This window comes from Myxine glutinosa, chromosome 1, assembly GCF_964187855.1.
Source record: "Myxine glutinosa chromosome 1, kmMyxGlut1.1, whole genome shotgun sequence".
NCBI lineage: Eukaryota > Metazoa > Chordata > Myxini > Myxiniformes > Myxinidae > Myxine > Myxine glutinosa.
Genome location: NC_136261.1, coordinates 175966168 through 175980999, shown reverse-complemented (window position 1 = coordinate 175980999; position 14832 = coordinate 175966168). Strand labels below are relative to the sequence as shown.

Here is a 14832-nt window from a genome sequence, read left to right as displayed (position 1 = left end):
CTGGCGGTGTTGTCTGGTCAGGCGTGGCTTTCTCAGGGGACACCTGGCACGATAGCCTGCTTGAACCAGTCGTTGGTTGACTAGCCTTCTGGATACAGGCACATTTGTCAGTTGCTGCCACTCAGCCCTAAGCCGATTAGCTGACTTGGTACGGCCATTGCGGACTAACCGGTGCAGCTGGCAATCATCCCTCCTTGTGGTTCTGCGGGGACGTCCTGGCCTCAGTATTGGAAGAGGGACACCCCTCTGAGTATTTCGTTTCAGGATCTTTGACACCTGACCTTGAGTGATGCCATACTGCCGAGCAATAGCACGCTCTTTCATGCCGTAATTTCGTAAAGCCACCACTCCATGACAAACAACATTGTCGAGTTGACGGACCATCTCCAGAGGAAGCGGCAATAACTTTTGGAGACGTGCAGCAGTTGTTTTCCACTAATACAGAACGCAACAACCCTTGTATACCCGACTGTGAAGCCAATCGTCAAATGCACCTGTCCGTACATTTTGCCACGCCACCTGTGATATAATCCTGTTGTTGACTTCTTGCTGCAACAGACAATCAGTGACATGGTTCTTTCAACAAATAAATCACCAAAGTGTAAAAGAAACTCACCAGATTGATATACTGAGTTAAGAAAGTAAACCCAATTCAAGAAGAAAAAAAATATTCCATATTAAATGCCAAGTCTGTATATATATATATGTATGTATATATATATATGTATATATATATATATATATATGTATATATATATATATGTATATATATGTATATATGTATATATATATGTATATATGTATATATATATATATATATATATATATATATATATATATATATATATATATATATATATATATATATATATATATATATATATATATATATATATATACTATATATATATATACTATATATATATATATATACTATATATATATATATATATACTATATATATATATATATACTATATATATATATATATATATATATATATATATATATATATATATATATATATATATATATATATATATATATATGCACACACACACATACAGGGTGGTCCAGAAACCCTGGGCACATTTTGAAGAGCGATACCTGCAACAAACAACCAAGTTTATTATTGTTCTTTGGTGCAAAACAAAACATGATTACTCGTAAATGGATGTGACCGCTTCAACACGCACAGGCATCACCTGATACGCCACAGGGTGAGGTGCATCACGTGATATGGATTGGGGTGAGCTTCGCTCACTGTGCTGCACGCGTTTGTCTTTGCATTAGTTCAGTTAATTGTGAATTAGACGCCCTAATATTACGGAGGATATCGTGAGACAGAAAATTTGTGTTGTACGTATGTATTCTGTATCTGGAAATTTGGCTGAAGTTCACAGACAACTTGTCAAATAATGTGGCGCTGACACAATTGACAGAAGAACCATCGGCAGAATAAACAAGCAGTTTTATGAAACCGGCAGCATTCTTCTAAAACAGTCACCAGGTAGGCCTCGTACTGTTCGAACTGAGGAAAGCAGAGTGGTCATTCAACAACAACTCGACAGTAACACACCATTATCAACTCGTCGTTTCTCAAACGTCACCAACATAAGCCGATCATCGATTCAAAGAATACTAAAAGACCTTAATGCGAAACCATACATACCCAGATTAACTCACCAACTATCTGAGGATGATTTTGACAGGCGCGTTGAGGCATGTGAGACATTGCTTTGGTTAATGGATATGGACAATGATTTACAGAACAGGATCTTGTGGTCAGATTAATCCAAGTTTACTTTTTCTGGTTCTGTGAATCATCATAACAGTGTGATATGGGCAGTAGACAACCCACAATTTACTGTTGAGCACCACGTCCAGTATCAAGCTCGTGTGTCTGTCTGGGCAGGCATTTCTTCTGGAGGCATTGTTGGACCAATCTTTTTCGATGAAAATGTGAATGCTGCAAATTACCTTCTCATGTTGGAGCAGCATGTATTTCCACTCAATGATAGCCAAATATGGTTCATGCATGATGGTGCACCTGCTCATTATGCTGCCAGTGTATGCCAGGCCCTTGATTTGAACTTTGCAGAAAATTGTATTGGCCGTCGTGGTCCGGTTGAATGGCCGCCGCGGTCTTGTGATTTAATGCCCTGTGATTTCTTCCTTTGAGGTTTCCTCAAACACAAAGTGTATGCGAGGAATCCTATGACCCTTAGAGACTTGAAACAATTCATCTGTAATGAGACTGCTGCCTTAATGACTGAAACATGCCGAACTGTGTGTCAGAGTGTTTCGTCATGGCTACAGCTGTGCATAGACAATGAAGAAAAGCAGTTTGAACATTTCAACTGATCTGTTTCATGTATATTAGACTGATTAGACTGTTTAATGAGTAATCATGTTTTGTTTTGCACCAAAGACAATAATAAACTTAGTTGTTTGTTGCAGGTATCATTCTTCAAAATGTTCCCAGTGTTTCTGGACCACCCTATATATTGTCGTGTGCCTGCCCTGTGGTTAACACCGCAGGGCGACACGGATGACCAAACTTCAATGGTTTGGCGTTTAATTCGATGGCGGACCTTCGTTACACGCGAGGAAAAGGGGGATGACAAACTTACCTGGACGGATCCACCCGACGTCTTCGCACCTGGATAAATTAACTCGAACGACACGGAAATGCCGCTTTTATTAACCAAAATGCCGGTAACAAAGAAAATGCACGATAAACTAAATTCCTAATTGGAGCGCTCCTGCACAGACCCAAATACAGACAAGGGATAAAATAACTGAAAAATAAATGTGTAGTTTGTGGCACTTAGCTCGAATTGGCTCTTGAATCTCGTCGGGAATCGTCAAAACTCCCCTCGCGTCCTTGGCGGAAACGATGCGCTCGTTGGCGCAAACTAGGCCTCGCTGCGCCTCTGCTCACACCTGGCCTTGCCGAGAACGCAGCGAGCAGGCAGCACCCGTCCACTCGTCGTTCTTGCTTGGGAAACCACAGTTCTCAGTCCGCAGCTCTTCCTCCTCACGATCACTATCAAGATGTCGGAACACGACCGTTTATGATGAATCTTCCTTGCGCAAGAGCAATAGCGAGCGTTCGCTATGGGATCCAGAACAAGAAGAAGCGAGAAGACAAACTGTCTGCCATTCCAACTATTTTGTTCTTGGGGCTTTGACGTCATCCCACGACATCTCCGTGTCTGCTCCTATCAGCGAGTCCCATCTTACCAGTCCTTGTGCCAATCAAATCCTGGACCAATCACTGCTCTTCTCGGTGTGGCTCCACGGACCTTTTGTCCTGTGTGCTCACCAAGGCGATGTTATCCATGGTAGTGTTCGATGCCTGGTTTCCGATTGGTTTTTGTTTAGCATTATTAATTATGGTGTCGATTGCTTGGCTTAGATACGGTGTGTAATGCGGTGTCCAAAGGAACACAGGAAAAGATTACAGAGGCCATTACATACAGGCGATTCATATACCAATAATCCCTCGCTAATTAACAAACCCCACCCCTCTCATGGGGACGAAGATACAAGCTCTTCCACGACATACGGTCCACACAAATCTATGCATTCTACCTGGACTAAGGTAATCACTGCCTACCCCCTACAAACGTAACTATATATATATATATATATATATATATATATATATATATATATATATATATATATATATATATATATATATATATATATATATATATATATATATATATATATATATACACATGTATGTATATGTTGTCTCGTCTCGTCTGAACTATTCCCTCAAACTTTTGTGAAATCCTACCAAACTTCTGGTATGCACATATCTCTCCTGTCGGTATGTCCTAAGGGTATTTTCTTTGAAAACGTTTCCAATTTTTTTTTTTTTTGGATTTTTTGGGGGAAAATTTTTTTTTTAAGCATAATTTTTCAACTTGAATTGTTTCTAAAATGTGATATCATGTATATTACAAATATATTTGTGCAAAATAATTGTTTGAATTATGATTGGTTTAAACCATGACAAAACGGCTTACAGTCATTTATCTATACATATATCTACACATCTGGGCAGTGTCTGTTGTCACTTAACGACTCCCTCAAACTTTTGTTTCCGTGGTTGTGAAGTGTTTTTAATAACGTTGTGGTGGTTTTGAATCACGTGGTTGTGAGGTATTTTTAATTATGTGGTGGTGAGGTGTTTTTAAATGACGTGGTGGTGAGGTGTTTTTAAATCGCATGGTGGTGAGGCGTTTTGAATTATGTGGTGGTGAGGTGTTTTTAAATGATGTGGTGAGGTGTTTTTAATTTCGTGGCTGTGAGGTGTTTTTATTACGTGTTTTATGGCTGTGAGGTGTTTTTAATTTTGTGGTGGTGTGTTTTTATTATGTGTTTTATGGCTGTGTGGTGTTTTAAATTACTTGGTGGTGAGGTGTTTTGAATTACTTGGTGGTGAGGTGTTTTGAATTACGTGGTGGTGAGGTGTAATCGTCCCAAACTTCCAGTCTGCACCTACCCCCCCCCCCCCCCTCGGTATGTGCTGAGGGGTTTTCTTGAAAAAAAAACATTCAACCTAAATCTTCAACCTAAATCGCCTATAAAAATGTAATATCACAAACACAACAAATACATTTGTGCAAAATAATTGTTTGTATTATGATTGGTGTAAATCATGACAACACAGCAACTGAGGTACAGTCATTATCCTCAGCCAAAATAAGCCTGTTCCTCAGTAACGACGCATGGTGAGGCGAGCGTAGCGAGCCGAGCCAAGCTAGTATATAATATGTACTCGTGGTAGCATTCATTAAATCCTTTTCTTTTAACAAGTTAAACTAAATTGTCTGCTCAAGGATTTGCTGCACTTTTGAAACAAGATCTAAACTCAGAGAAGACCGAGAGGTTGGATTTCTGTAATGGTGTGGCTTTCGTCACAGCAAATATTGAATAATTGTGCTGCTCCTTTTGCTGCAATGTAATGTGTCTGCATTAGCTCAGAACCATAGAAACAGTTCACATCTCCTTCACAGGTGATATTGTGCATGAATTTTGGCACACATTCTGAAAGCTCATTAACGTTTCACTTTTCTTGTTTTGTTGATTCCCATTCTTTTTCTCGTATTTTGATTTTTGTATTGTGATTTTCTGGTCTGCTCTGGGATACAAAATGTAAACTGTTCACCTGGCGGAGGTATGCTCTCAACTGAGTGCTGTTCTAGTTTTAATATTGTTTTTCACGAGTACATTGAACTTTGCTCCTTACTTCTCCAGGAAAACCCATGGATTATCAGTTGCTCAGATGATCAGACCATCCGTATCTGGAACTGGCAATCACGGACATGCGTCTGGTGAGTAGTGCTTGTAGAAAGGTAACTCGCATCAAAGTTGGTGCAAATATGGACTCTAGAACAAAAATGAACTGTTTAAATTTTGGGTTCAAAAGATCAAAGGTAAAAGGTCATGCATTCTTTAATTGAAAATCATTTTGCAGACCATAACCCAAGCTAGAAGCATCTGGTTTTTGTCTCTTTTTCGCTTCTCTCTCTTCTTTCTCGCACTCTTTCATCTGACCTTTAATCACCTCTGCCACCTTAGGTGGACGGAGGTCATGTTTTCACCCCGGTCTGTTTGACTATTTTTCTGTGAGGTGGATATCTCAAATAGTTTTAGACGGATTCAGAAGAAATTTGGTAGGCTGTTTGGGTTTTAGACAAGGACGTATTTGTTATATTTTGGTGAAGATCTAGATCAGGATATGATTTTTTTTAAATCTGAAGTGTAAATGATTCTTCGCCATTGAGAAATGGGGCCAAAAATGATATACTGTATCGCATGATATTTCAAAAAGTTGTGGACGAGTTATGTCAAAACTAGGTGGTTGAATTGGTTAGGTGACAAGAACAAGCTGATTAGATTTTGGTTCAGATGCGGATCCAGATCCAGCCTATCAGATATGGCCTACATGTAAACTGTTCAGCCTGGTGGAGGTATGCTCTCTAACGAGTGCCATTCTTTGATGGTGGAGGTAATTAGAAAGATGCGTGAAAATCGTTTTACCTTGTGTACGTGAAGCAAAAAGAAGGGTTAAGCAATTGGTTTACTTCATCTGACTGAAAGTGGGGGGGACATTTTCTGGGAAAAATTATTTTGAAGTGGCTATGAAGAAGATGATTATGTTTTTGTTATTTTCATGAATTTTATATGATCGCATAAATAGTCACCAATTTGAAATTTGATATCAAACTTCAAATGATTTGATGACATGTCAGGAAGACTTCCTCTGTCGGGATAACACACAATTCCTCAAAAAATAAAATCTACCAGAATACAAACTTGTAAGCCTATAAAAGTACCAAGCAATCAATCATCTCTGGAGGATTTCACGTCAAATAACACTCATTAACCCTTTGTGTGCTGCATCTTGTTTTTTTTTTCTTCAAAATTTTCATTCAAAAAAATTGTAGTTTTCAAAAAAACATTTTTTTTTCATTTTGTGACCATTCTGCGACAGCAGCACAAAAAGAGTTAAATGTTTGGGCAGCATATCTGAACTACAAAATTGACAGAAAAATAGCCCGTTTGTAATTCTTCTTTTCATACAGTAACTCAACATTGTGTTAAACTCAGGACTGTCCTGTCTGTAACGATTAAAATCAATCTTGGATGAATAGCCAAACAGTTTTACGTGCACGTGCAGAAGGGTTGCTGTGGAGGCGGCAGCCCAAAAAATGGCGGTATTTTTGTCGCGGGTGGGATGAAGGAATGCGAAGCGTTTACCTTAACGGAACACACGGGTTTATTCTGAAACCACAAAACACGCAAACACGACAGTAAATTCAACAAATACAAATTTAATGAAAATAACCCAAATAATAAAATGAATGCTGAGGTAAAAACTTGAATTCTATTTTGAGGTACCTCCACCAATGGACTCAAAAACAGACGAGGGGAAAGATAATAAAATAAAATAAAATCCGTTTTTTTTTGTGCACGTAGCTCGTGTCCCAAATGGCTTTCTGTAAGGCCAGCGACGGTGGTGAAGTTCAATGTCGCCACTCGCGTCGGAAGCGCTCCAAAGATGGCGACCCGCATTCCCTTCTCGCGCGTTGCGCGCTTTCGGCCCCTCAGGCAGGAGGCGAGTACAACCCGCATTCCCTTCTCCTCACACACGAACTCCGCTTCACACTTCCGGGGTCCTTTCTGCCACGAAGTAACCACCCACTCCTCCACCGAGCCGTCCATCCGTGCTCTCTTCCCTCGCAAAGCCAAAAAATGTCCATTCCTTCAACAATGGCAAGTGTCCTGCTTGAGCCAAGATCGAGAGACAGAGACACACTCTTCTTCTTGACTCTCGAAGCTTCACGATGACCTTCCACCAACCAGTCGCAAAGCTCTTTCCAACTCGCCCCATGCTCGTCTCGGCCAATCATAACCTTCAGGGGCGTGACCTGCCGGCTTTCTCCACCTGCCCATCACACCACTCCAGGGGCGCGGCCTTTTTCGTTATTAGGTCCTTTGGGTGGGGCTTAGTCCGATCGGCTCCGCTCGGGTTCTGTTGGCAGTGGTTGTTGTTTAAAGAAGGTTTTCTTGGCAGGCCTTGTCAGTAAAACGTAAAGGGAAAATTACAGAGGGGAAATCATGTACTGGGGAAAATTGGCCTTATTCCCTACACTAGTTAGCACTGTTTCACCCTTTGTGTGAAGACACATAAACAATCTTAAGCTACAGTTTCCCTACTTAAGTACATCCAGATTTCTCCTATGCATCCATGGTCCATGCTACATTCTATACAGTTCTACCTTTACTTTGGGATGCTTTCATCTACCCCCATAAATGTAAAAGTACTTTGTTCAAACCGAATCTACTGTATTTTACAGTGGGAAAGTCCATGACACATTACATTTTTCATAGGTTGAAAGGATTCCATGAAAAGTAGGCATAAGTGAATATTTATGCTTTGGGCAATGAAGTGTCAAGAGGGGTCGGCCGGACAACGACTGTCAATCAGTCTAATGGAGGCGGGGCCACAAAACACATTTGACTCTGTGCACTAATTAGAATGCTAGATCATCTACAAAAGTATGTACATTGCTGTACCTTTACAATGCGAGTACGTCTATAAAGTTGGACTACAACATTTATAAACTCAAATGGCACTTGTAAACTAGAGAGCATACTTCGGCCAGGGTGAATAGTTTACGTTTTGTATCCCTCCGATAGGTCAGATCTGGATCCGGAACTGACCTCAAATCTAATCAGCTTGTTATTGTTGCCTAACCAACTCATCCACTAAGTTTTGTCATAAGTCCGGTCGTCCACAACTTTCTCTGTTAGCACTTTCTCCAATGTAACGACAACTAAATAAAAATTTCTTACCTAACAATTTCACTATGCGTGAGCAAAGAGGCTCCTTTAGCGCATGCGTGCACCTTGCACTCCTTGCTACGACCAATGAAATCCAGCACGACATGCACGAGCCAATACCGCTCTCTGTTATTAAATAATGCCCACCAGTGCAGTGTCGATTTAAGAGATAACTTATTTGGGGAAAGTTAATATTGATTTATACATAGCTGAAAGCACCCGGCGTTCCCCTGGTTATTTTTGAATGAATTTACTACCATAATTCAGCTTTTACTCGTGACGTAGAAGATTGACTACTATAATTCAGCTCAGCTTTTAATTGCGAAATGGGCCCAGCCCGGCCGAAGCGGCCTCGACCGGCCTCGCCACCTAGCCTATAACCTTCCCGGGGCCCGTCCCGACATTTTTTGTATTCGAGGTTTCTTCCTATCTTTCACCGTTCAGGAGATTAGCTTGCGCAGACAAACAAACAAAAAAAAACTTTCTTTTATAATATAGAGAGAAGAGTTTACTCCTGCCAGGGAGTAATGTGTGTGTGTGTGTGTGTGTGTGTGTGTGTGTGTGTGTGTGTGTGTGTGTGTGTGTGTGTGTGTGTGTGTGTGTGTGTGTGTGTGTGTGTGTGTGTGTGTGTGTGTGTCCACGTATGTGTGTACGTATGTTTGTGTGTTCGTGTATTTGTGAACAAGATATCTGGAAAAGTTCTGAACGGATTTGGATGAAAGTTGGTGGGATGATTGCGCTTGGGATAAGGAAGAATTGATTCGTTTTTGGTGAAGCTCAGGATATTATTCTGGATCCAGGAATTTTTTTGAAGCATTTTTTACCATTGGAAGATAGGGCTCAGCAGCGGCCACCCACGCAGGAGTATGCGCTCTACTGAGTGGCGTTCTCGTTAGATGATGGATTTGGAGAACATCCCACATCCGAGCCTGTGTGGATTGTACAGAGAAACACATTTTATGTTATATTCGAGTATAAAGTGGGGGGGATAATCCCCCCTCGTTAAAAAGTGGGGGGCGGGGAGATGTCTCGCGGGGAGACAAGTATTATAATGATGTAATAATGTGGGCGGAGGCATATCGGTCAACGTTGCGACGTTGAAGAGTGCCGTTCTAGTTTTATTTGTCAATTTTAAACACATTTGTCAAGGCTCATGAAAGAGCCGAATGAAATGGCCAGGAACAGGCAGACAGAGGAACAGATGTGTATTGGTATCACTAGGCTAACAACTTTTTTATTTTATTTTATTATTATTAATGGTTTTGGCACCATGAACCACTGTGGAATATCACACACATATATAATAGATTATTCACTTGACCATCCCCCGTGTTTTTCTCAACAGCGTACTTACAGGGCACAATCATTATGTGATGTGTGCACAGTTCCACCCATCTGAGGACCTTGTGGTGTCAGCTAGCTTGGATCAGACTGTGAGAGTTTGGGACATCACAGGTAATTTTAATATGGTGTCATATTCGGATGTTAAATGATCATTGCTGGAGATTCTGAGCTCTGCTGTGCCACATCCTCACACCACTGGACTTGAGGAATACCACGGAAAATGTTGGTGTTACCAAGCAGACGACATGGGGAAGGAGGGAGGGAAAAAGGAGGGAGATTCTGGTTGAGAGGGATTTTAATCCATTGCATATTAGTTTGTACATCCCCTGTTTAATCACTACCACCCCATCACCATGTGTGTCTTCCTCCTTCCCTCTCGACTGAGTCTGTTCTTTTCCTTTACTTTCTTGACGTCCTTAGAAATTGTAACAAATTTTATGGGCATTTAACATGCCTTTTCTTCCACTGTTGAGGGGAATGGTTCAGTCTGCCTTTTTTATTATTATTACTGGACCTCTGGTGTATTTTCTTTGAGTGGACACTGTTTTCTCAGCTCTTGGAGATCATTGATTAACAGCAAAGTTTACTGCACAAAATCTGCTTTGTCTAACTGTTGCTGTTTGTTGCCTGCTGTACTGTTAATTTTATCGTGAATCTATTCCCATGTTTTGTTATTTTTACTTGATCCTGTTGTGTTGATGTATTTTTTTTTTCCTGAGCCCTCCCCTAGACTTTGGGCTCGTCCTCCAGCCTCTTCTCCCTCCCACAGTCCTCTACCCTCCCCTACCTCCTCTGTCCTCCACCCTCTCCTCCTACCCCTCTGTCATCATCCATTTCACACCCCCCTCTTCAACACCCTCTCCTACCCCTTCCATCCTCTGCCCTCTCCTACCTCTTCCATCCTTTGCCCTCTCCTACCCCTTCCATCCTCTGCCCTCTCCTACCACCTACCCTCCCCCAGCTGCATAATCCACCCTCTCTCTCTTCCCTGTAATCATTACTCCCCTTCCACCTCCTTCACACATTTCTACCTCCATATTCCCACCTCCACCCTAGTGCACTCCTCTCCCCCTTCTTCCTTTGTACGCTGTCTGTGGCTCCCCTTACTCAGCCACACTTTTTCCTCCTCCGGCCCATCACATTACCTCCTTGTTCATGTGCCTTTCACAGTCAAAACCAGCACCATTTCTTCTAAATGTGCTTGTTACTGCCCTCCCTCAAATTGTGTTCTCTTTTTTGTTTTTGTATGCAATGTTTTTGTTTGTGGGGGAGCTCGCACATCGAACGGATCAGGATATAACAAAGAAAGGAACAGTGGAAAGGGAGAGGTGGAGGTTGAGGGAAACACCAACAGCAAGGTTGAAGAATAAAATAGAGTGGGGTTTGGAGAAATGTTGGATGTGGGGGTGAATGAGGGCAAAGGAAGGACACAGTTGATGAACAAGATGGATATAATAGCCACGAACTCTCAATTCACAGAAGTGGAAGGAAAAACTGGAAAATTGGAAGAGGTGAGGGTATGGAAGGTATGGAGGGTCAATGGGACAGAAAAGATCATGGTTGTGGATGGAGGAGTCCTGAGATGGTGGTGAGCAGCCGTCTTGAAGGCCTGGAGGAGAGCATGTGATTAAAGAGAATGTGGAAGTTGGTTCCAGGGCGGGAAAAAAAGAGGAATTGATCAGTGGGGGTGAGCAGTGATTCTGGATTTTGGGAGTTTTAACCAGGAGGGTACTGGCAAATCCTGTGCACCCTGCAGACACCTGGGTTGGGAGTGGGGAGGGGGACAGAACAAGAGAGGGCAGAGGATGCAAAACCATAAAGGTGTCAGAGAAGTCACCAACCCATCTGTGATGCAAAAGTGATAGATTCAGAGATTCAGCTTCATTGTGGGAGATTCATATGATATTGAAGGCCTTTGTTGTCCCCCGCCACACCGCGGAGCGAAAGGGGGACTATGGTTTTCCCCTCCGTCCGTGTGTGCGTTCGTGCATGTAGGACCGAATTCTAATTTGGTGTGTGGGTGCAACTCGGCATATGGAAGAACCCCGTTGAAAATTAGGTCGCCACGTCAAAATCCAAGATGGCTGTCACCATATCTAAACCTTGTGAGCGTGATATCTTGAAAAGTAAATGTCTGAACCTTGTGAGCGGAATATCTTGAAAAATAAATGAACTACTAACTTCTAATCCGGTGTGTGGGTGTATCGAGGCATAAGGAAGAACGCTTTTGAAAATTGGATCGCCACGTCAAAATCAAAGATGGCCATCCCCATGTATGTCTGAACCTTGTGAGCGGAATATCTTGGAAAAATAAACGAACTACTAACTTCTAATCTGGTGTGTGGGTGTATCTTCGCATAAGGAAGAAGGCTATTGAAATTTGGATCGCCACGTCAAAATCAAAGATGGCCGCCGCCATGTATGTCTGAACCTTTTGAGCGGAATATGTTGAAAAATAAACGAACTACTAACTTCTAATCTGGTGTGTGGGTGTATCTAAGCATAAGGAAGAACGCTATTGAAAATTGGGTCGCCACGTCAAAATCCAAGATGGCCGCCTTGCGTCTTCCACTTTGTCAACTCGCATCACTTCACCAACGGGGGACCTCGGCGTAATTTCCACAGCGTCACGCTGAGCAATGTGTGAGGTAGGGGTTCCAGCCCAGAAGTGAGGACAGTACTCTATCAAGCTGTGGATGAAGGCCTTGTAGTTGGCTAAAAGTTCAGGTGCCAAGGAAAGACTTTGCACCTTGTTGGATGCCCAGTTGACAGCTGGCTGCAGAAGGCCAAACTAGATATGTGGTGTGCCCAAGAAAGATCATGGCTGATTGTGAGGCACAAAAAGAATCCTCTCTGGTGATAATAAAATGTAGTATTCTCATCACACTTTTCACAAAAAAATTGAAAGGACAGAAATACAATGACAATGGTCACAGTAAAAAAAAATTTTTTGCCGTTTTCTTGCCCAAATTACACAAAAGTCATTGTTTAAAAAAGAAAAGGAGACACAAAATTCTCATTTTTATTTAATTTTTGTATTTCCCTTTGACAGGTGCATGAATGAGTGTCTGCATTAAGTGGTTTTACTTCTCTTCTGTTGTTATATTTGCAAATCCTATTGTTAATCCCTACTTCTACTGTGAATCATCATTTTGCTTTACCTTACTTTGTTCATTCTCAGGTTTGAAGAAGAAGAATGTGAGCCCAACCCAACGTTCAGATCTTCCTGGGGTTCAGAGCGTTGATCTCTTCGGTACATCCGATGCCATTGTTAAACACGTGCTTGAAGTAGGTTGATCACCTTTACTATAAAATTTTCTCTTATGCTTTATACAGTATATGATTACATTTTGTTCCATGTGCTCCTGTTCTTTCAGCCTCACCATCCTTTTTAAGATGTCTAGCAGCCACCATCTGCATATAATAGTCAAGTACAGTAAACCCTCAAACCCGCAAAAAAAATTTTTAAAAATAAAATGATTAATATTTTATATATTTTTAAAATTTGGGTTGTGTGCAATAGGCCAGAGACAAAGTAACAGCCTTCTGTTGGAACCACCTTAATCACTTCAGCCATTATTGTGCTAGGTTGGGCAACAGTTTAACATTGTTTTTAGAGGGGAAGACGAAGAAGAAGTACACATTCTCGATTTAGCGGTCTCCCGATGCGGTACTTTAGCGATTTATTCTGGCGTCTTTTTAGGTCTTGGCAGTTCAGAAAACGCTTGAATCAAATGTAAGGCTTTAATGAAGCTTGTATCCTCACTCTATATTATCTTCTCAGCATATTACTTTGTACACACTTGATGTGACAGCCACACAGAGTACAAAGACTGAAAAATAATTGTAAGTGCAATGGGAGCTTTTCTATTTTTCCTTTAAGTATTTTTTTTCATCAATCACTCACTTTAACTTTTTCTGTAGCTCTTCCTTTCTAAACTAACCTCTCAGTTTCCTCTTTTTTCTCCTTTACGATGATCTAATCGTTGAAACGAAAATGTTCTCGTGTGACATTTTTTTGTCTCACCCGAAGTAGTTGCGAGACTATTGTAATGTCCCTGTCTGTCTGTCTTGCCTGGCTGTGGTTACGTGTATATCTTTTCACTTTGATTTTTTTTCTTTGCAACCACTCGTCCGATCGATGCGAAACTTAAAACATAGGAAGGATTCCCCATGGAGAATATTGTATTGATAACTCTGTCATAGTTCACATGGTATGGCAGCCTTAATGCATTAAAGGGAAAAATTTGGACCTCACCTTCGAAACCGCTCAATGAAAAAAATATTTAAAACTTGGCATATGTCATCATCTCCCCATGGAGTATATATGGTGACAACAATGACGTCATTGGTGAAGTGGTATTACAAGTCAGAATTGGTTGAATCAAAATCCTTATCTGAAAAATCTGAAATGTCATATCTGAGCTATGAGCTGATGTGAGTGAAAAATTTAATTTACGCCATTGGTCATGTCTGGCAGCCATATTGGATTGGAAAAAAAAATGTAAAAAAATCTTTTCTCCAGAATCACTTAACAGATCGATGCAAAACTTCATATATATGATCAACTAGCCACGGGGAATATAGTTTCAATTATTTTCATATTTATCTTCATTGATTCAATTTAGTCATATTAATGTGTTTAATGCCATTATTGATGCATATTTACCTTCATTTAGCATTAGCTATGGATAATGGCAATGTATATGACATAATTGGGTGCATGGATGATATGGGTATATAGGCCATAATAGCAGCATGTTCAGTTAACAAAGTATTTTTGTTCAGAATGAAAGCGTAAGACGTGACTATGTGTTCCACTAAATGGCGTTTTAGTTTATACGAGCAAGGTAGGAGCCCAACATCTCAAAAAAAATTAAGGTTTTGAGAATTTTTTTTTAAACTCCCACCCACTTTATTTTGGACACATGCAGGGACTCCAAAAGGTTCAACAGAGGGTTTGGCGGGGCTATCCCCAAAACTGACGGAGTCGTTCAGGGATGGACGGACTCTTCTGCTTTATAATATAGATAACTAGCAAACATACCCATCCCCAGAGATGGGTAAAGCTAGCCACTGGCGAGAATAATCACATAAGAAGACAGTCAGGCATTGGTC

At 41.0% G+C, this 14832-nt stretch overlaps 2 protein-coding genes across 7 annotated transcripts in view; one reads left to right on the top strand and one right to left on the bottom strand.

Annotated features, from left to right (window-relative positions):
- LOC144889833 (uncharacterized) overlaps positions 1-14832 on the bottom strand; it is a 191209-nt gene that overhangs the window by 84087 nt on the left and 92290 nt on the right. The window lies entirely within an intron of this gene.
- The window catches only part of COPA (coat protein complex I subunit alpha), a 123734-nt gene that overhangs the window by 67291 nt on the left and 41611 nt on the right, over positions 1-14832 (top strand). For all 6 annotated transcript variants that reach the window (XM_078780412.1, XM_078780411.1, XM_068123006.2 and 3 more), the window contains 3 exons: positions 5278-5354; positions 9716-9825; positions 12896-13002. In XM_078780412.1, the coding sequence (XP_078636538.1) occupies positions 5278-5354; positions 9716-9825; positions 12896-13002 (294 nt within the window). The remainder of the gene's footprint in view (positions 1-5277; positions 5355-9715; positions 9826-12895; positions 13003-14832) is intronic.